General features: G+C 51.9%; 1 protein-coding gene across 14 annotated transcripts in view; it reads right to left on the bottom strand.

Annotated features, from left to right (window-relative positions):
* Window positions 1-1,228: 1,228 nt before the first annotated feature.
* The window catches only part of LOC116948619 (histone-lysine N-methyltransferase 2C-like), a 151,952-nt gene continuing 131,199 nt past the window's right edge, over window positions 1,229-21,981 (bottom strand). For 10 of the 14 annotated variants that reach the window (XM_032965457.2, XM_032965461.2, XM_032965459.2 and 7 more), the window contains 13 exons: window positions 21,391-21,548; window positions 20,984-21,179; window positions 19,728-19,894; window positions 17,355-17,453; window positions 15,558-16,570; window positions 13,036-13,283; window positions 11,560-11,696; window positions 10,590-10,720; window positions 9,331-9,553; window positions 6,037-6,153; window positions 5,435-5,508; window positions 4,588-4,699; window positions 1,229-2,832 (listed from right to left, as the gene is read on the bottom strand). In XM_032965457.2, coding sequence (XP_032821348.2) covers window positions 2,740-2,832; window positions 4,588-4,699; window positions 5,435-5,508; window positions 6,037-6,153; window positions 9,331-9,553; window positions 10,590-10,720; window positions 11,560-11,696; window positions 13,036-13,283; window positions 15,558-16,570; window positions 17,355-17,453; window positions 19,728-19,894; window positions 20,984-21,179; window positions 21,391-21,548 — 2,768 coding nt within the window. In that variant the 3' untranslated portion in view covers window positions 1,229-2,739. The remainder of the gene's footprint in view (window positions 2,833-4,587; window positions 4,700-5,434; window positions 5,509-6,036; window positions 6,154-9,330; window positions 9,554-10,589; window positions 10,721-11,559; window positions 11,697-13,035; window positions 13,284-15,557; window positions 16,571-17,354; window positions 17,454-19,727; window positions 19,895-20,983; window positions 21,180-21,390; window positions 21,549-21,981) is intronic. The other 4 variants (XM_032965467.2, XM_032965460.2, XM_032965470.2 and 1 more) reach the window with 4 other exon arrangements.

Here is a 21,981-nt window from a genome sequence, read left to right as displayed (position 1 = left end):
CAACGCAAACTCAAACGCGCTGAAGAATCTCCCCCCCCCCCCCCCCCCACAATCCTTCGCGTCTCCAGGACACTTTTAAATGTTCACGGTCTGACACACAAAAAAACACAGTGAAGAAGCACACGACGCCCGGGCGTTTATTGTATCCATAAATGTTTATTATCTGTAAATATATTTTAAACCATCTTCAAATAATCGTTTTTTTTTTCTGGCTGGCTATTGTGCCCACCCAACCCCCCCACCCACCCACCCACCGCCCGCCCCGTTAAGTGGATGGATGTCGATAAAGAGGAGGAAGAGGAAGGGGGTGGTGGTGGTGGGGCGATGGCGATTTCTCGCGTCACTGTACAATCGGTACACACACACTGCGGCGGCGGCGGTGGTGGTGGCAGTGGTGCCAGCGAGGAAGGGAAGAGACGGCGGGTTCACACTCGCTCACAAACGCTAGCGACTCATTATGTACAACACCTTCCCGGTCGAGAGTGAGACCACGGGCGGCGACAGTGGGGGGTTACACCGGTGGGAGGGTGGTTTTAGAGCTGGTATAAGAATAACAATAATAAAAACAACAGAATGCATGCCATTATACATCCCACCGAGAAGGAGCAAATCCCCATCAGCAATGCCCCTTGCGTTGCCACATACAGCATCAACCTACGCAGCCCCCCCCCCCCCATCCTATCACAATTAACTCACCACGCACACCACCCACCTTGACGAATGCAAGCCCCCCCCCACCGCGGGTTTGAAATGTTAACGCAAGTCAGAGAAAGGTATGCCCACTACGCGTAACAATAAAGCCAAACGAATTATACACTTACTATTAATAATAATAAACAGAGCGGGGAGGGAGAGGGGAGGGAGGCGAAATAAAGACGAAAAAAGTGGTAACTTGGCAGCTGTAAACGATGATAACGTTGTTATTACAAGTGGGTAAATAAAGCTTTGATGAGTTACGCGCGCACACCCCCCCGCCCCCCTCCTCCGATATCAGGATGCGTTAGAACAGGAGGAGAACGCGCTACGTGGGCACCAGGCGACAGCGCGAGTGTGGAGAGGGGGCCCCACGCACACGGGTGTCGACCGCGACCGCTCACACATCTGCACGACTGGGTCCTGCAAACGTAGAATCTTGCGCCCACTGTCTTCACAGTCTCAATAACAATACCTGCGGCGCCATATGCCCGGCACACAATACATCATCGTCATCATCACGTTCGTTTGTCAACTCCCGAGGATTTGTTTTTTGTAATAGATTTTTTTTTTGTTTAACAAACATTTTTAATATTTTTCATTTTTTTTGTTATTTTTTTGCTTTTTTTTATATTTTAAGTCTCTAAAAATAACGCCCACGCACTATGTATCCATTTTTTTTAATTATCTGCATCGTTATTAATATTAAGAAGATTTTGGTCTGAGTAGACTTCAAGACGCTTCTGCAAAGTCACAAACAACCTTTTTTTTTTACACATCTTGATTTTATGAAAACACATCATCCTGCACTTGACATTGTACCCCTTGCTTAATCTAACCTTTTAAAACGGATGATAAAAAAATTCAGCGGGTAGTATCACCACCACCACCATCATCATCATCAATCGTCATTGTGTTTAACGTTTCGTACTCTAACAGTAGCAAAAGATAATAACAAACATACTAAAATAAACGGAAAAAAGAGTTTACTCTGAAGTGCAAAGCAGCATTGGCCGTTTCGTTTGTTTTTAAATCATTCCCTCCAGGGTGCCTGATGGGTCGACCCCAGTGTTGACGCCTCGATCCCGAGTCTCTGGGCGCCACCCACAAGTGCAGACTGGCAGATTTCGTTTTTCTAAGATTCTTTTTTCTTTTCACGCGCGCCCCATCTCTCTCTTTTTTTTTGCTCAAAAAAATGCACAGCTGTTTGGTCCATCGTATGTACATTTACCGGTGCGTTTTGGCGGCGTAGAGACACAACAAACGCGAGCACATGATCATCGTCAACATCATTATTGTTGTTATTATTATTACAGACAAAGTGTACCCTAAACAACGTATTTCAATGTTCGTTTTCTTTTATTTTGTAAATATTTTTTTGTTTAACCGTGCGGAGGAGCTTTAAAAATCGGTATAAAAAAAACAAATACGTTACTGACGTGTGAAAAAAAAAATAACAACACAACGCAATACACGTTAGGAACAAAACAAAAAATGAAACAATACTTAAACCAAGCAGTACAAAGCTATTTCTAACCCTTTTTAGCGACACGATTTGAATAAGGGGAGGAGGTTTGTAAACCAGGCGGGTTCGAGTCTGACCCCGGCGCGCGGGAGCGGAGAGGCTCGTTGGCAGGGGGCGGAGGGGGGGTTAACGTTCAAGTGGATGGGGTTGCACGTTGCCACCGTGCCCTCTGCTCTCCGGGCGTGCGTGCCCGCTCATGCCCAGTCCGATTCCTTGCGCCTCTCATCCCACCGTTAGCTTGACTCTCGCGCCACTGCATCTGCCCGCATCTCGTCGGAACGACTGTTTCCGTTTGTTTGTATTTTACACATGGAGCTCCGTTCCCGATTTATCTCGCGCGACGTGGCCCGCCGACTTCCCCTCCTCCTCGTCCTCCTCCTCGCCCCTCGCGGCCCGCAGGACGGCGCCGTACACCTGGGCCCAGCGGGAGGACCGAGGCCGCTGCGGTTCTCTTGACGTGGCGAGACTCACGTCGTGATTTGCCGGCGGAGGGCTGAACGCGCCCCCTTTGCCCGCTCCGTTCAGTTCATCCACTTGCGGCAGTTGGGTGCCCCGCAGTGGCACGGGATCTTGTGCTGGTCGTCCTCGAAGTCGAACTTGTAGTCGTAGGTCAACTGAGGGTCAAAGAGGGGTGGTGGGGGGGGGGCGATGGGAGACGGGAATTGTGGGTGAGCGGCAAGTGTCCGGGTTTGCGTGGTGTGCGAGTATGCGTGGTGCGCGGTTGAACGTGGTGTGCGAGTAGGCGCGTGGAGTGGAAGGCAGAAGAGACGGATGCGGGAAAAGACAAGGGGTAGGAGTGGCAGAGGACGAAAGTCGGTTGTAGAAATTAATAATGAATACATGTGCTGTCATGTTGTGCGCACGGTACGGCGCTTTTGTCAATCCACGGTTAACGGGAGCCTCTCTCCATGCGCCGGGCGGGGTCGTGGTGGCTATTTGACCACGCTTCATCATGCTGGTTAATACAAGTTGGCGAAGGCAGAGAGTACAGACATTGGAGAACGGTTATAGCTCAACAATAGATTTTTTTTTGCTGAACTGCCCCCTGTCGACGTGACCACGCAACAGCTGTTATTATGCACAGCAGTTACTCATTCAAGCGTTGTCCAGGCTCAACCCTGCTCAGTTTCCAAGATCTCACAGATCGGGTGCGTTTCGGATGATTTGGTCAGTCCCTTTGGTACTATCCCTTCACTTGATTTGGTGGAGTACAGCTGTGCCCCAGTGACCTGGAGGCGGAGCTGGTGAATCATCAAGTGTGACACTGCCATTGGCGGTGCCAGTGAGGGTGCCGACAGGACGCAGTGCAGAAAGTAGGTTGCTGTCCGATCTGCTTTTAGTTGAGGTGTTATCCACTCGCATGCAAGGGTTTTCTCTGGCCACTCTAAACTGTCATAAAGGGATTGATAAAACATCCTAAGTACGATCCACCGTAAAATTAATCCAGAGATTTCACAAGACTCTTGGATCTTATTACTAAAACCACATCAGTCAATCTTGATATTAAGCTTTCGTGACTGCAGGAATCCATACTCTTTGGTTCTTTCGGTAAAGTCACGTAGGTAGAATAATAATAATAGATCACAACGTTTTGATCGCCACACAAGCAACCGTCTGAAGACTGTTGCTTCATAATAGATCACGACGATCGAAACGTCGTGATCTATGATTCTTTTTCTACCTACGTGACTTTACCGAAAGAACCAAAGAGTACCACAACAGTCCTGTAACACTGAGCTCAGATTGGAAGGCTACAACAGCTTCCTGATCTTTGTTCATAGCCACCCACAAGTGAATTGACTCTGAAGAGCAGCATGCAGTCCAGTCTGCTTATTGTCGAATGACATCACTCAAGGCACCAATATCTGATTCTTATCTCACGAGTTCTCCAGTATTGACAGAACATCACAGATGGGGGATGCCTGCCAACGGAGGCCAGTCTCACCACAGCAACACCCCCCCCCCGCCCCAAGGTAACAAGAGTTAATACTGCATGCGCGCGGGCGGGCAAAAACAAATAGTCTCATACCCAGCGTTCAGGGGTTATCTCCACAGTTCGGGACGCACCGTTTTAGACACTCCAAGCTATGGATAGCCTCGCGGATTCTGCCAACTTTTGTAATCGCGATGACAAAAAAAAAACGCCGTAGTAACGTGGTGCAGGGATGGAGGGAGGAGGGTGCCTGCAGGGTTGGAGTGAGATTGCCGATCGCTCAAATCCTCGACGGCTGCGATTGGTCAGATGCGCGAAGTTGGTTTCGTCCTTCGGGAGGTCGGCGGGTAATCGACACCGAGGGGATCTAGAATCCGGCGATTTGAATCTGGCAATTTGAATGCAGGCGACGTGCACGAGGCGCGAGGCCCGTTACCTCCTCGCCCTTCTGCAGTCGGCGGCTCGAGATGATAATGATCTTGCTGCGCTCCTTGTCGAAGTTCACCACCTCGGCCACGCAGTTGGGCGAGCACGAGTGGTTGATGTACCTGCGCGCGTCGGACGCAACAACACGCTCGCCGTCATCATCGTCATCGTCTGCCCGTCGCGATCACCGTACACGGCGGGACATTCGTGATCGACATGTCGCGAGGAATCGTTGGGAATTAAATCGGCAAATACGTAACGGCGACGTTTAATGCGATTTAACGACCAGACCTCTCTTCGTCGGTCTGTATTCCGCATGAGGTGGACCGCCGTCAGAAGTCCGGCGTTAAATAGTGCAATGCTTGTTCGAGTGACCCGGTGGACTGGCTCAGAGGTCAGAGCACTGAGCTGGCACCCGCTGAGATCCTGGGTTCGAATTCAGCGTTCAGCTGCCGCTTATGTTTCCCTCGATTCTTTAAAATTACCGCTTCCGGTTCATTCTTACGCACATGTACACAATGTTACACACGTACACCTCGAGACATTGAAAGCATGCCATCATCTTCATCATCAGGTAGGATCAATCCAGAGCCGGATGAAAGTCTACCAAATCCGTCACCATATCTCACGGCCCAGCAATATGTGACTGCATGTATGCGCACATTATTAATAACCAGATGATGCTGGTGATACCATATCCAAAAAGCCATATGACTTGTGTAAGTATTACCGATCCACTAACACACGAGATCCTCCCCACAGGTGCATAGAAACAAGAGAAGTGTTTGTGTTTCGGCTTGCATATTCCTTCAGACTAAGGTCACGATCTGATGGTACAGTGATGAACGTCGTCTTACCTGGCCGGTCCACCAGTAAGTGTGGCGTCAATGACGTGATCCCCATCGATCCGGAACATATAAACGCCTCGGTTCTGTAGAAAGATCGACGAATCTCAATGTTAAATTGCCATACAGGCTTCGCCTGTCCGCTGTTGGGCAAAGGCCTTTCTATGCTGTGTCAGTCATGCAGGTGGGGGGGGGGGCAGTGGGCGACTGGCGTCAGGGACAGGTTCAGATATCACTCGCTCGCCACCGATGTTAGACGTGGCCGGCAACCGAACTCAGGTCTCCTCCGGATGCCCAAATTAATCGAGGAGACACTGCCCCCCACAGCCGCACTTTAACATTGTAATAGCGAGCAGCTATTGTGTTTCATTAACAATGTTCGCACGTTTAACACGCAATAATATGCGTAATGATAATGGAGATATCGATGGAGTTGATGATGATAACCCGAGTGAAGTTAAAGAAGACGGAGGTGGAAATTATGGGAATGATGAATGTACAGGATCTCTCCGGTGGTCGGCCACCTCATTATGGATGACAGTGATGATGGCGAGCGGTAATGAAGGTAATGAAGATGCAGGTGGTGATGGGAATGATGGTGATTATGGTGTTACCTGTGCCTTGTAGAGTGCCTCCCTCCGGTTGGCCACCTCGTTACGGATGATGGTGCCGATGTACTCGATCACCATCGTGTGCTTCTCAATGTCCCGTGCCGCGTACAGACCCAGGCCCTGAGTGGCGCACCGCACAAAGACAAAGATCCCCTGTATAGACTCGTCAAGATTCTTGACCTTAAAAATGTATTTAATGAACAATGGGACCAAACAGCAATGCGGATTAGAGATGGTATTGTATGATTGTGTTTCTCAAACGACTATTCACATTGCATTACATTGGGACAAGTGCTGCTAGCAAGCACCTATGAAGGGTGGAACGGCACACGAGGGGACAGGTGGCCAAGCATCATGCCAAAGCTGTGTTTTTGTCTCCCCAGTGCAGATGGTTATATACACACCGTTCGAGATACTCATTTAAGGCTAAGTCGACCTAGGGGATGCTCAGGACCGATTCAGATATTCGTCACCGATATTGATTCTGACCGGGAATTGAACTCGGGTCTCTGGGTTCAAAGCCGTGTGCTAACCACTACACTGCTGCTCCGTATCAGTATCATGCAGCCAGCTGTGGCTCTAGGGTTTGGTGTTACATGTTATTTATGTAGTTTATTGTTAAAAATTCGGTCACAGTTCCTATGATCACTGTTACATTGCATTTATGGCTTTATTTTGGTGATTTCTAAAAGTTTTTTGGTTTGGCCATGTTTTTGTTTATTGTAGTATGGAGTTAGACTGATGGCCTTAATCTAAGTTCTTGTTGTTGTTGTTTGACTTGCATCCCACTGGGATTTTTGCACACAGCGATGGTGTACGGTGCTATTTCAGGAATATTTTGATGTTTTTTTCCTGGATTTTCTGTTTGCACAGTCACACAATCACTTTAAGATGTTTTCTTGTTCATGTTTTTGTTTTTTTGCTTGTTGCGGTTGCACCCGATTCAAGAGCCGAATGGTTCACAGGGCTATACCAAATAAATGAAACTAAACTAACTAAACTATCAGCATTCAACCAGGAGAATTCTTCATTGGCACTAAATGTGCACACCGTAGTTACAAAGGAACAGGCATTATATAATAATCATACGCATATGCAGGAAAATGTAACCATTGTCTAATCCACTTACACACCTAAAAGCAAGTTAAATGTATTTGTCTAACCAGGTGAGAACTCACGAGACTAGGATGGAGTCTCATTTGCAAGAGTGAGTGGACCTGGGTCACCCAAAATGACAAAACAAAAACGAAGTCGAGCAATGAAGGAAATATTGATCAGATAAGAGCTGACTATGTCACATGAGGAATCGAAAGTAATGCACAAACATCAACCAATGTTAAATAATAAATTCCCCGTGGCGCAAATCGGCTCGGGAGGATTATTTTTAGACTCGTCACGGTACAGTAGTAACAGGCCAAGAGGCCCGTACGGTCTTTAGAGACCGATCTGCTGGTGAGCGAGTACACGGCGCACATTCAGGCTGGCACAACACACGATGATGGGATGGTGTGGCCAGCACCACATATGCCCCATTGCTGATGTCCACACGTGACACCAGGTTACTCATTTTAGCTTAAGCTGTACAGACAGCATTTTTTGCGAAATATTAACTGTGCCCGGGAATCGAACTCAGGTCAGCATTGTAGCACAGTGCGCAAATCATTCTCTCACACAGACACACAAGTTTATACTCTGTGCACGCACACACACATGCAAAAGCACCCACAAATGTACTCAAAAGACAAAGATGTATCCAAAACAGACTGGTGGGTCGTGCGCTATTAGCAAGCACCTATTAAGGCCGGCATGATGACCAGTAACTTTCACCTCGCTGGTGCTGTTTACATACCGCACCAGGTTACTCACTAAAGGGCTGAGGGACTGGTAAATATAATACTCGCCACTGGCTTAAGCCGGGGCCATGAATCGAAATCAGGTCGTTCAGTTTATAGTGAAGTGTGCTAACCATTATCCCATTGCCCCCAACATACAAATATACCCAATGTTCCCACGCACCCGCTCACATACACACCCCTCATTTAGCCTTGTACACTAAGTGCTGTCAAGATTATGAAGGTCACGCCGATATACGAGGGGGGGGAGATGGTCACACTACACATGCATACACAAAGACAAAGATGCCCCATATAGTCCTAACATACTGCCGGGGCAAGTGCTGTTAGCGAGCACCTATGAAGGCCCGCACGCCACACGAGGAGGTGGATGGCCAGTACCATGCCCGGCAGCCCTAGTCTTGCCAGTGGTGATGTTTACTCACCGCACCAGGTACTCATATGAGGCAGTCGACCTACGGGAGGGCCCAGGGCCGGTTTGGATAATTGTCAATGGTGCTGGCCGCTAGCGGGAATCGAACACAGGTCACCGGGTTCGTAGCGCGGAGTGCTAACCGCAACACTACCGCTCCCCACATTACATATCCAACAACAACAACCGCCATTCGCCAATAAGTGGCGGTGACGTCACCACGACGCTTGTGCCAGGCCATGTGCACATTGAGGCCACGTGGAGTGTCGAACGCCCGCTGGCAGGAGGTCACGGGGCAGACCCAGGTGCCACGGGTCGACTGAGATGACTGGCTGATGCACCACTTGTGCCCCCTACTGTGCCAACCTGCTGTGCTTTAGCCACCTGGCGCTCCGCTCATTGTTGTGAGCGTCGCTCCTCTGCCCTCCGTTGTTGTTGGAGGGCGACTGCCTCCAACTGCCCAGTAGCGTCCTTCATGAGCCTCCTCCACAGAGGCCGATCTTGACACCGCTGATACCAGTCATCGGCAAGTTCACTCAGCACCACGTCCTCCTGTACCACGTCACTCCATCTCTTCTCTAGCCCGTGCCGCGCCCATTTAGCCCCCTCGATCCGGCCGAACAAAAGCTGTTTCGGCATGCGGTGGCTGGGCATACGGGCTACATGACCCAGCCAACGCAGCCTTGCCTGCCGGAGGAGCTCACCGACGGGACCGTGCCCAGATCTTTCAAGGATTTGTGAGCTCCTCACACAATCCAGCCTGGTTAAACCCAGGATGGATCGTAGGCAGGCCAGCCTAAATGTTTCTAACCGGCGAAGATGTTCCATTAGGGGGGTCCAAGTTTCGCAAGCGTAGAGAAGGGAGGGAATGACCGTGGCCGAGAAGACCTGAAGCTTAGTGCGGAGCTATAGACCAGGTAGCTTCCACACAGCATTACGCAACCGATGAAAAGATATTGCCGCTCGACTGATTCGGAGTGAAACCTCTGCTGTTAAACACACAGACAGGCAGACAGACACGGAAGCATGTACCTGGATGTTGGAGCGCGCCAGGTACACGTTGGTCTTCCAGTCTGAGCGCAGGCGACGGTACTGCGAGCTCTTTGAATGGACGAACTGCTTGCTGTAGGGCGCTGTCAGGTCTCCCGTCACAGTGCTCTGGAACGACTTGGACGAGCTGTTGCTGGTGAGCGTGTGGGGCCTGCAGTGAACACCAGAGACGAACGTTCCCTCTGCAGCTCTGCTGTTGCCGTGTCTGCAGTGGTCGCAAATGAAACTCAGGTTGCACGGCACAGACCCCGGTGCACTTACCATTATGCCACCGCTCCCCCACACAGTAAACTTGTAAAACAAAGATCCCTCCGTGTATCCTTTATCCGACTCTTGTTTCCAAGCGCTATAAGCGAGCAACTATCAAGATTGGCATGGCGCATGAAGTAAAGGTGGGATCAGCACCACACCCGGCCGTCTCTGTCTTTACAGCGATGATGTTTACAAATCGCACCAGGTACTCATTTAATGCCGAGTCGAGCTTGGGGAGGCTCAGAATCGGTTCAAGCAGCCGTGACCGGGAGTTTAAGTCGGGTCGCAGGGTTTGTAGCACAGTGCGATAATCGCTTTGCCACCGCTCGCCACAGTGAACAGTACACGCGATGCACACACTCTGGCGGTGAGTGGGTGGAGGAGAGAGGCTCATGAGGGCTGTTGCAGAAACGCCGAGGCAGCAGCAACAACAGAGGCCCTAGTTCTAAGAGTCCAACATGGGCAGCCACTCGTAACTAAACCAACCAGGTTCTCAAGTGGTGGAATGGGTTAACGGTATCAGCGCCGGCAATAATGCTACTCGTTTTGACACAACTCCACATATAATATCCCCTGCAAACGGCACCATCTGGTGGCTGGCTTAATCTAGAATACCTGGGGAGGCCTATTGAGTGCTTTTGTTTACTACGGCCAAGCGTCCCCCACCGTGGCTAAAAGTTCATCAATCCAGACGAATTAAAAAAACAATGGTCTCGTGGGTCTCCAGTCCTTAAGTCTTGAAACCAAACATCAAGACAGCAAGTCTAAAACCTGGTCTTGCTGGACATGAATCTCAAAACCGGGAGAGCAGAACCCCCCCGTAACCGTTCCTGTTCCACTGAAACGTGCACCGATGTCGATATTTTTTAATCGAGGGCAATATTGGCACGTGAAATAACGATCGATGAATTGATTAATTAAAGCGTCCCCCTGGGGAAGGGGGTTTTGCGGGGCTTGAGTAAGGCGGCCGAGCTGTGCGTCTGACGTACCTCTTGGTGTGGGCGCGCAGGCGAGGTTCCGTGCGGGCGCAGCCCGACAGGTTGATGGCCACGGGCAGTGCCAGCACGGGGTTGCGGCCGTAGCGGAACACGTAGCGCAGGCAGCACTCCGAGCCAGGCAGCTGGGAATCGTGCACGGCAACGGACAGCAGAGATCTCTCATTATTATTATTAATCGTACATAGATGCGCGCGGACCACATGAGACTGAAATCACCTCTTCTAGGCCTGGCCCTATAGAGACACACATACGTAAACCTTGTCACAGACTTCTCTTTTGTCGTTCATTACTCGGGCAATTTAAATATGGCAGCCGCCCCGATAGCCAACAGTCCAGCATGACGACGCGGCTGATGACGCCGATAACGTGACCAAGCCCTGCCCATCACCTCCTGTCCAGCGGCACATGAGGAAACAGAGGCTTTTTCTGTGTTATCCAATTAGTCGAGTTGATTGGTAATCAGCAATCAATTCTTCAATAATCAAGATAACCCAGCTATAATTATGAGCACTGCCTCCTCCTCTGTCTCCACTTCTTTCTGCAGAATTATACGTATTATGATGTTTGTTGACGTAAGAAAGCTTCAAGGAGTTATGACTTTTTTCGGGAGGGTCCTGCCAAGTTTTTGCAGGAGCGGACAATGATTGCTATTAATTTTATTATTTGGATCCTGAAGCGGGCACATAATGGCCTACTCTTGTGAATGATGCCACGGGATGTTTAACGTTCACTGCCAATCAGACAGCGAGTATTTTTTTCTGTTTAATACACACGACGCAGTATTAACCAGGGCGGCCGATGGAACCGAACTGTGAACCTCTGCAAGCGAGCGAAGTACGTGCTACCGCTGGGCCACTGGACGGCCGCCCCCAGGCCAGCGTTTCCACATGCACACCGCAGCCATCCACACACGCGCACCCAAGGAGCTGGAAAACTCGCACGCACAGACGCACACACGCACCGACTCGAGGATACGCCGCACTGCGTGCACAGACAGCCCGAACATGTCGGCTCCGCGCACGTAGTCGGGGAAGAGCTGCAGCATGTCGGCATCTTTGCGCAGACGTGCGATCGGCTCCAGGATCTTCTGCCACACGCCTGCACAGCACAGGGTGGGGTGGGGTGGGGCGGTGGGGGACGCGAGACTCCGTTAGGTGCAGACTGGGGTTGGATACCCGAGCGTTTCGTACACATTGGGGTTGGAAGGCAGATGTGCGCCAGAGTGCCATTAAGGCTCAGAGGAACACAAAGGTGGAGACGAATAGACTCAAGAAGACTTCGGGGTTAATGTGACATGCAGGTTACGGGTTACGCAGAAGACATGGGGAAACAGGGTCAAGAGGGACGGGGAAAGTTCATATGGCTTGATGTTTAGAGGTCACGGGGGTCACAAAGACACATATGGTCAGAGGACATGACATGGGACATTCGTCATAAAATATTGAATCGGAGATCAGAGTGCCGAGCCGGCACTGATGAGAAGTTGGGTTCAAATCGAGCCTTCAGCTGCTTGTGATTAAAATGGGTTCTTATCTTGATGGTCTCATCATGGTCACCATGGCCCGTGCAAAAAAAAAAAAACAGTATATCATACACATTCTGTTGCTTTCAATAAATTTGGGCACTGAGAATTAAGATATTGGTTTGACCGTCATGTGACAAACGGTCAAACCATTCTCAGACGCACGGATCGGCGAGACGGCTTCTTCATCTCGTGAAGGGACATCGATAGCCCATATGGAATATCATTTGGAGGATTTCTTTTATTTTTTTAAAGCCCACAATTGTACTGAGGTGGGAAAAAAAATAGGTGGATAAAATGGGGTCCAGGGTTTAGAATTACTGTCCTGGGTAGGAGAAATGACGCAGAGAAATTTGTGCTGTAGTGCTAGCACGGAGTGAGGATAGGGGTCCTGTGATAGAATGAGTAATAATTTCCAACAGCTGGGGCTTATGCTCATAACATTAGAGGGCATGGCACTCGGGCGTGATGCTTATCCCAGTTGTTTTGAGCTGTGACGAGCCGATTAATTTACAAACGATTAAATGGGTGTGGGCAGGTGGCTGATTAATCTGCACAAGAGCCGTGGTTGATTGGATTAAGCTAGAGTGTTCTTCCTGTTTCACCCAACACCCTGGATATGGCAGAAACACCCCATTCTTGGAGAAGTCGAATAATTTTAGTGCGAGGAATTGTTGACGGCCAGTGATGTTTCTACTGTTTCTACCATCTATGGGGAAACTAGCCCCCCGATTTACGACGACGAGGTTTCTAGAAATGCCTTGCACCGTCGTATAAGCGGTGGGGAAGGGGGGGGGTTGACGGGGGCAGGCACCGCCTGTATATGTAAACACACACTCGACGAAAGGTTAATCGCGGTAAAATTCCACTCTCATTTGGGGTAAACGGGCTGGCCGGCTCTCTTGCTGCTCGCACCTTTGGGCGAAGAATCGGAGAGCAACATCTCCTCGTGGCCCTGCTCGACGACGCGCACCGAGAAGAGCGGCCGCCCGCCAGCCTCCCCGATGCGGCAGTGGTAGTAGCAGCGCTTGTTGGTGTAGCGCGTGCTCCAGTAGAGGCGTGTCGCCTCGTAGCCGCACGGGAAGATCGCCGACGCGCTGTGAAAGGCTGCCGCGTGCTGGGGCAGCAGCTGCCCCACGGAGCGCAGGATCAGGCTGCCCACCCTGCACCCACAACCGCACGCAGGAAGGAAGTCAAGTACATTTTTGGTTTACATACGTGGCCGCATTCTGGCACAAATCTGGCACTAAAAGAGACATCACATTCTAAAGCTCTAAAGTAGAATAAAAAAATATATATTTTTCGAAACAATGAGGAAAAAATATATACAGTTAGATACGATCTACAGTTGTTTATAGTATAAAAGATAAAAGCCAGTTGTGGCACGCACAGGTTTTCGAGGAGGGGTTGGATGGGTAGCTCATGGGTCAGAGCACGAGGCCGGTTGCGAGTGAACATATTAATGTTATGGTGGGACCCCGGGGTCCCATAAGCCCCCGGCTCTCGCGTAAACATTATATTAGATTACATTTTTATTTAAAGCTTTCGTGACTGCAGTAATTCATATTCTTAGCTCTTTCGGTAAAGTCACGTTGAAGGGAAACAAAATAATAAAATATATATAAAACAATGAAAATTCTCACGACGTTTCGACCATAACACCAACGGTCATCATCAGGTGTGAAAAACCAACGGCAAGAAACATTTGAACCGCCACTTCTTGACATTGACTTCTCCGGCCATCGGGCTACCATGAGAGATTCGTTCATGAGGCGATCCACATATACAAACACAGAGACAATTTCAACCAAGAAGATGGATTCTGGCTGAGCTATCATTGGAAGGATTTGATAATTGATTGTTCACGCTTACGATGGCTTTCAGACAGCATACATACATTTTTCGTCTCCCCCCTCCTCTTTTCCGAACATAGATGGACTCGTCCTTCTAAACAAACTGTCAAATCGCTATCCGTGGTGCTAACGTTTTAAGAATAAATAAATAAATACAAACCGCCACTTCTTTCAAATGTTTCTTGCCGTTGGTTTTTTCACACCTGATGATGACCGTTTGTGTTATGGTCGAAACGTCGTGAGAATTTTTATTGTTTTATATATATATTTTATTATTTTATTGTTTCCCTCCAACGTGACTTTACCGAAAGAGCTAAGAATATTATATTAGATTGTAAACAAAAACTTTGCTCTTTTTCACCAATGGGTTTGAAGGATGGTGGCAAGTGTTGTCCTGTTAAACTACGCCTTTAAAACTGAAAACTACTTACCTGCAGTACCTCTAATTAAAAACACTATCGAAACAATTATTTACACCCCTCTGTCAATCATCATGTTTATCAGTGTAGATTTGTGAACACACTGTGTAAACAGTACATGAAATAGTACGCGTTTGCAATGCGCTGTTCATATTGTAACAAGCGTTTATACCAATGTACGGGTTGCCGCTCATCTTATCCGCATTGATACGAGCGGTATGTGGTGACTATGGCTTAACCGCAAAAAAACAACCTATCTGCACAAATGCATACGGACAAGAGAAGTATTATCAAACAGGAGGAATTAACGGTGCAAAGCATCTCATCCGCTAAATATCTGCAGGTAATAGGATTGTCATCGATTGATCCTGGCTGCAGACATTGGTAGGTCACGAATAATAATGAAGCTAAGAGAGAGCAGTTTCATTGCATTATGCATACCGTCATGACAAATTAAGGACTTAAGTCGTACTCTTTGGTTCTATTCGGTAAAGTCACGTAGGTAAAAAATAAAACAACAAAAATCACGACTTAAGTCGTGTCGGCAGTTTGAGCAGCATTGGATAAGACTCATGATCCTGCCCATACCCGAGCATGGAGTGCATACGCTTATTCAGCTGTTCTGCGCATTCGTCCTTGCTGTGCTTGGACGACATGACAGAATGATCCGTGCCAGGTGGGTCGCGGCGTTAATGTGCATGGTGGGACGGAGTCGCCAAAAATAAATGAATTACGATTTGGAATTCCGTCTATTCGGGACCCCGGGGTCCCGCCATAAAGGTTCATATGTTGCCCCCTCACCAACCAGGGAATGACTCGTATCCCCAGGGAATGGAATGTTGGGTGCCTCCCGGGCTGGATTAGGCAGGGCTTAATTTCTCGGTGAATATTTTATGGGATGTTGATAAGACTTGGGATTTAGACGGAACGTCCTATGCATTTCCACGTGATAGGCTACTTCGTTGAGCGATCATTTGTGGCCAGGTCGCTTCTGGAAAAGAGCTGCCATAGCTCAGTGGGCTTTACCTGGCAAAATTAAAATATTTTAATAGTTTAGCCACGGCCACAGAAATACAAATAACGTCCCTTGCCCCCCCCCCGCCCCCCCCACTCCGCCTTCCTTATCCTGTCCCGCCCCCGACCGGCCCCAAACACCGGCGCTCACCGGAAAGTGTGTCCGTGCTCGGCACGCTGCACCAGCCCCGCGAGCTGCGCAACCTCGTCGCGCTGCACAAACACGCGTCGGAACACGGCAAAGCACGCCAGCTCTACATCGGCGGCAGCGCCGCGCAGCCGGTGAGCCGGGCACAGCACCGTCTTGTCACGGAAGAATGTGCAGCGGGCGCGCAGCGCGCACGCAAAGTGGTACACGTTGGCGCAGCGGATGCGGTGGCAGCCGGTCGTGGCGCCGCTGCGCTGGCACATGACGCAGCGAGTGGCGTTGCCGCGCCTCGCCGCCGACTCGACGTTGATGAGGGCGCCGGCCTGCGTCTCGTACACCTCCGACGACCAGAGCGCGCAGTTCAGATGCACCCACACGTCCAGGTCGAGGTTGAGGAGCCGGGCGGGCCCGTCCGTCAGCCCGTCACCCGTCTCCTGGCACAGGCAGCAGCGGCGGCGATCTCGCGGCGCCGGCGCCGGCTTGAGCGACGTGCCCAGCTTGCGCACCAGCTCGTCCATCTCCTCGTCCGTGGCGGGCTTGAAGGTGCGCCGCGGCGTCAGCAGCCTCTCCTCCCACTTGCGCCAGCGCAGCACCTTGCACCGCTTGCCGTGGGAGCGGGGGGTCTCGGCCGACGCCGGCGTCGGCCGCGTCATGCGGATCCGCGTCCGGAGCGGCGGCTTTTCCGGGTCGGTCCGCGGTGGCGGTGGCGCCGTCTTGTCCTGAGCCGTCGGCCCCGCAGCTGTAGATGGGGCCCAGGATGGGGATGACGACGGCGGAGGAGGAGGAGGAGGAGGAGGTGGAGGCGGCGGCGGAGGGGCCGGGTGGCGCTGCTGGCACGGGGCTCGGTCGGTGACGTTGCCCGGCATGTTGCGGCCGACCCCGGCGATGCCAGGCACGGGCTTTTTGGGCGACAGGGAGGTGGCGCCACTGCTGTAGTGGTGCAGGAGGACGTTGCGGGTGGCGTGCGTGGTGCCGCCCGGGCCCCGCGCGTGCTCCGCACCCAGCAGGGCACCCTGCTGTCGGGCGCAGACACGCGGGGGGGGGGGGGGGGGGTGTCACCGATAATGTCGCGCAAAGGGTGTGCGGTGCGAGACACGTCCGGGGGGGGGGCAATATCGCTCGGCAGCAGCCGCACGCGAGTGACGGGGTTCTACTCTATCAGCCGTCCATCTCGGCTGCGCTGCCGTAGGGCCATGGCACGGTGATGACACGTCACACAAGGAGCGCCGAGATGCCGAGGCGCAATGTGAAACATTCAACGCATTGGGGGGGGGGGTTGGGGAGGATGAAGGGGGGGGGGGTCCTTGACTCCTAAAATCACATTAAACTTATTTTTGTTCCTTTCCATAATCCATGCATGAAAGTTAAAATTACGAAGTCAATTACAAAAGCTATGAGAGCGCTTATCATTCATTTCAGACCAAAATAACGGCAACAGGCCTTCTGGTTGCGGAGCCTGTCGAGGAACAGAGAAAACAAGACATGATGCACACTGTAAAACACACACACACACACACACGTGCTGTGAAGAGCACTCGCGCACTGCGAGCGAACGCACGTCCGTATCCTCACGCATGACAAACAACATCAACGGCCGCAGCGGTGCGCGGCGCCACGCGGTCGCTGTTCAACAAAAGCGCGCACAAGCGACACGGAGCACACGACCGGGCGTTTCCCCCCCCAACCCCCCCCCGCAACACCTACGGTCGCCGATAAGCCACAAGCGCAAGCGGGTGGACGGGCGGGCGGGCAGGCAGGGTCTCGGCGGGGGTGGGGGGGGGCCAAGCGCTGCCGGCCTACCTTGGCTTGCAAGGCCACCGTGTACTGCATGAGGCAAGCGTTGCTGCAAAACACCTCGTCCGAGTCCTGGCTCTCTGAGCCATCGCCAGCGGCGCCGTCCTGCGCACACAAGGGGGGCACACAACGGGCACGTGTCGCCCGGTGTCGGGACGCCCCGCGTGTCCGGCCGCCGGGGGTGGAGGGGGTTGAGGGGGGCGGCGGGCACTGGGAGGTGGAAGGCGGTGATGGAATGTCGGGGTTGGCTGCGGTACTACCGAGTTGCGGTAGTGGAGGCGAAATCTTTGTTGGCGGGGGGGCGGGCGGCAGTGAAATGCTGGGAGGGCAGCACGAAGGGCATACACTGGTGGGCAGCATTGAAACGATGGTGGTGCCAAGAAGTGAGATGTAGGACAGCGCCAAGACGTCGGTGGGAAGCACTGATGTGTTCCACGGCTGGATGGAAACATTTGTCGGCAATACAGAGATGTCGATGGGTAGTGCTGCGATGTTGATGGGCGGCATTGAGAAGCTGGTGGGTAGTGTTGAGATGCCGGCGGGCTGTTTGAGATGTTCATGGGTTGTACCGAGACTGTTCGTGGGCAATAATGGGTTGAGAGTAGCACTGAAGCCCTGGGGAGCGGCACTAATAATGGGCAGCACTGCAGAGCAGGACTGAGATTAGAGTGGCACTAAGAAGGAGGATGGAAGTACGAGATACGGATCAGGTCTTGAGATGGTAGGAAGCGGCACATTAAGTGGTGGTGGCCGTCTTGAATAAATCGACCTGGGGATCGATTTGTGTGTTGGCGGAAAGGCAGTTTCAGCTATTTTTCACGACTGTACTTTGGCTGGATTTATCCAAAAATATAAAGAAAACAGCTTGCCTATCAACACATGAGTTTCAGCACCTGGGTGTTAAGTGGCTATTGTGGGGCCTGTGTTTAGAGTCAACTTGGGCATTGTTTTGGTAGCTTTGTTAGTGGCTGTATTTTGGGCTGTAGGGCCCTACCCGCCTTCAGTGGGAGCTACAGCCGATGAGGAGTGCTCTCCAAGCGACACTCAAGTATACTAACGAGACGAGCGACGGTTCTGTAGTAGACTGGCAGTGGAGAGACAACTTTCTCACTTGTCGCTCAGCTCCTGGCTACGACCTTCCACCAACTATTCTCTGCGTCTCTTAAGCGCAGCTCAAAACCATTGACGCTGACCTTGGGGGGGGGGGGTGTGGGGGAAGAGGAGGGAGGCGGCACGACAAACATATAAAGCGCGCACAGGACGCAAGCACGCGGCGGCGAAAAGCACACGGAAGGCGGCGGACGCACGAGACACGATAGCGGGCGGGCCACGATGATGCGGGCGGAATCGAATGGACACGGGGGGGGGGGGGGGAAGCACGCCGATGGAGTCGGGGCACGGCGAGCGACTCCCGTACCGCCGGTGAGAGACACAGTGAGAGAGAGCGCCGTATTTGAGACACTCTGTCCACGTGCCGGGATGCTGTCGTCGCACCGACAAAGCCCCACGCCCGCAGACACCGCTTCAGTCCCTGCGCCTCTGCAAACCGTCGCCGTTAACTTACCGCCCCCTGCAGGCAACGCAAACTCAGCCCAGCAGCACTCACCTTGCGCAGCCTCGACTGCCAACTCAACTACACGGAGGGGGCAGCTCCCTCCAAAGATCAATGAGGGAAAAGGCTGGGTTTGTCAGGGTTAGGGTAATGATGATGTAATTGTTAGGATTAGTGTCATGATCAAGTTGTTAGAATTATGGTGAGAGCTCGGCATGATGGGGCATGGGTTGGTTGGGATAGGGCAAGGTTAAGGGTTGAGATGATTGTAAGAGTTAATTTTCGGAATAAATTATGAGAGTCAAGGATAGGTTGATATATTTATTTGGGTTATTTGATTCGTATTGTTTGGGTGAGAAACAGGGCTAGACCGCGAAGAATCAGTAGGCCAAGTTCTCGAATGGTCAAGGCTATGGCAAAGTTTGTTTGGGATAGCGTCAGGATTATGTTGTTCAACTTAGAAGCCAGTGAAAAGTTTCCACGACTTAAAACTAAGAGTTAAGATTACGTTTCATCATTGTCATGCGGGGAAATAAGCTGGGCTTGTTGAGGTTAGGGAAAGATAAGGTTTGCTTGCTCTACGGCAACGATTAAAGTTAAGGTTTATGGTAGGCGCGATGTGAATGTCGGGGCTCAGCTTACGATTAGACAAGGGGGGATTGTTTCTGCTGTACCTGGGTAGTTGTTAGGTTAAGATTAACGCTGCGTAAACCACCTCTCATGCAGCAGCTCCTTGCTCGCCGCCACTTTGGCCACTTTGGCGGCGAGCAAGCGGTCTGAAAGACCGATGTAACGGTAACGGCCCATCTCCCGTCGACTCATCGCACCTGACGCGGCGTCCCGACGAGCTCCTTGGCCGGCTTGCGCACGCCGGCGTCCAACACCGACACGTCGCAGTGGCGGCACCACTGCGGCTTGGCCCCTGCGTGCCCCGGCGGTGTCGCCGCGGCGCCGCTGGTGGAACCGGCGACCACCGCTTCCTCCTTCACCAACGCTGCTCATCGAAGCGAGCGCGCACGCACATGCACACACGCGGTCAGCCGGTTCATTGGCAAATGGGAGGTGTATGTCCGTGTGTGGCTGTGTTGCACAGAGACAAATGGTGCAGCTGAGCAGAGGATAAGAGTCCACGTGTTTTTTTCTTAAATACATATTTTTACAGCCCTGTAAAATCCACCGCTGGATGAAGGCGCCCCCATGCAGTGGGGTTGTTTGACCATACTTCGTCGTGTTGGTCAGTATGGGTTAGTGAACGGTAGGCCTAGGACTGCAGCTGATATCACTCGCCACTAATGTTAGCTGGGCATCGAACCCGGTGCACTGGGTTCATAGGACAGTGTATTCAGTATGGCACCACTGCACCACCCTCTAAAAATGTTTCGTATGTGATTGATTAATTGTCTAAAAGCAGAGGGGGTGGTGTGGAGTGCACTAGTATATGCTGGAAATATGTCTAGTCTGTGGTACAATGCATGCATTGTGTGCACACATGCGTCACACACAAATGCGGTACATCACACACACAAAAGTGCGATACAATAACATTAACAGCCGCCATTCACCACCGTGTGACGGTGATATGACCAGCACTGTACGTAGCCAGGCTAGATGCACTTTGAGGCCATGCAACGTGTCGAAGACTTGCTGGCAGGAAGTTATGGACCAACGCAGGTGTTACAGCGAGTTAACCGATTGAGACTGCAATACACCTGACAAAGACCCCCCCCCGTATAGCTGTAACAGACTTTTAGGGTAATTGCTGTTAGCGAGCATGGATGAAGGCCGGCACGAGGGGGTGGGTGATCAGCACCACGACATGCTGCCGCCTTTGTCTATCAAGTGGCGATGTTTACACACCGCACCATGTAGTAATTTATGGCCGAGTTGATCTAGGGGAGGCCCAGGAATGGTTCAGATGTCACTGGTCTTAGCCGTGAGCGGGAATCGAACCCGGGCTGCTAGGTTCGTAGCGCAGCGCGCTAACCTGCTGAAGTACCGCTCTCCCGACAACTGACACAAACACACGCACACACAGACAACTCCACCCATGCGTGTGGAGGTGCATGCTGCCCGTGCTACTCACTGCGAGCTGGTGCCCGCGTCGCTCTGTGAACGGGGATCCCACCGCCGCCGCTGCGGCCGGCACGCGCGTCCGGCGCCGCGTGCAGCCTCTCGAGCAGGGGGAAGGGCGGCAGAGCGGGCGAGTCGCGGATCTCGTAGCTGCTCGGCATCCTCACCCGGAGGAGCCCCGCCACGGCCGCCACCACTCCCGCGATGTCCTGACGACGGGCGGCGACGGCGACAACGTCAACAGGGCACAGGGGGACGGCAGCACGGCGCCTTAATGCGTCGTACGCTGCAGTCAAAACAATCGGCAAGTTTCTCGAATTCCCTTCCCCGCCTCTGTCCGCCCATCAGTATGAACAGCCTGCGAGCGAGTGAACTTGCGAGTGAGCGAGAGCGGCGAGTGAGCGGGTTGGCGGGGCTGACCTCGGAGGCTGCGGTGGACAGTGTGAGCGTGATGGACACGGCGCTGTCGTTGCGGACGTCCCAAGGAGCCCCGGACATGGGCGCGACCCTGCCCGGCTCCTTCGAGGCGAGGGGGTCTCGCGCGGGGATACCGAGCTGGCTGGCAAGCAGCGCCACCACTGTGCAGGGAACACGCGCAGCATGGCGGAGCAGTGGGTCAAAGCCAGAGCGTCGCAGGCGCCGAGTCAGCGCAGCGCTCCAACGGAGGTATCGGCCTCGTGACAAACGCCGTGGATAACCAATTATTGACCGAAACACATTTTTAACGCTCGGCATACTTATCACGGCGGTGGCGGCACTTCTGAAAAATAAGTTAATACCTTAGGTAGGATGAGGATGATTTCGTTTTATTCGAATGTTTTTGGGCGATTTGTTTGCCTTTCCTGTACGTTGCACCGCTATCGTGTTTTTGTATTGTTTGTAACGTTCTTTGTCTTTGTGCTGTTCGCCTTTTGGCTCAAAATAAAGCTGTCTCTGGTGTGGACCAATCAGTTTCAAAGACAATGCATATATTATCAGAGCATGCTTTTTGTTTGCATGTTCACCACAAGT

The sequence above is a fragment of the Petromyzon marinus genome, chromosome 34 (assembly GCF_048934315.1).
Source record: "Petromyzon marinus isolate PM22_M1 ecotype Great Lakes invasive population chromosome 34, UKy_Petmar_22M1.pri1.0, whole genome shotgun sequence".
Lineage (NCBI taxonomy): Eukaryota > Metazoa > Chordata > Hyperoartia > Petromyzontiformes > Petromyzontidae > Petromyzon > Petromyzon marinus.
This window is presented reverse-complemented; position numbering and strand designations above follow the sequence as displayed.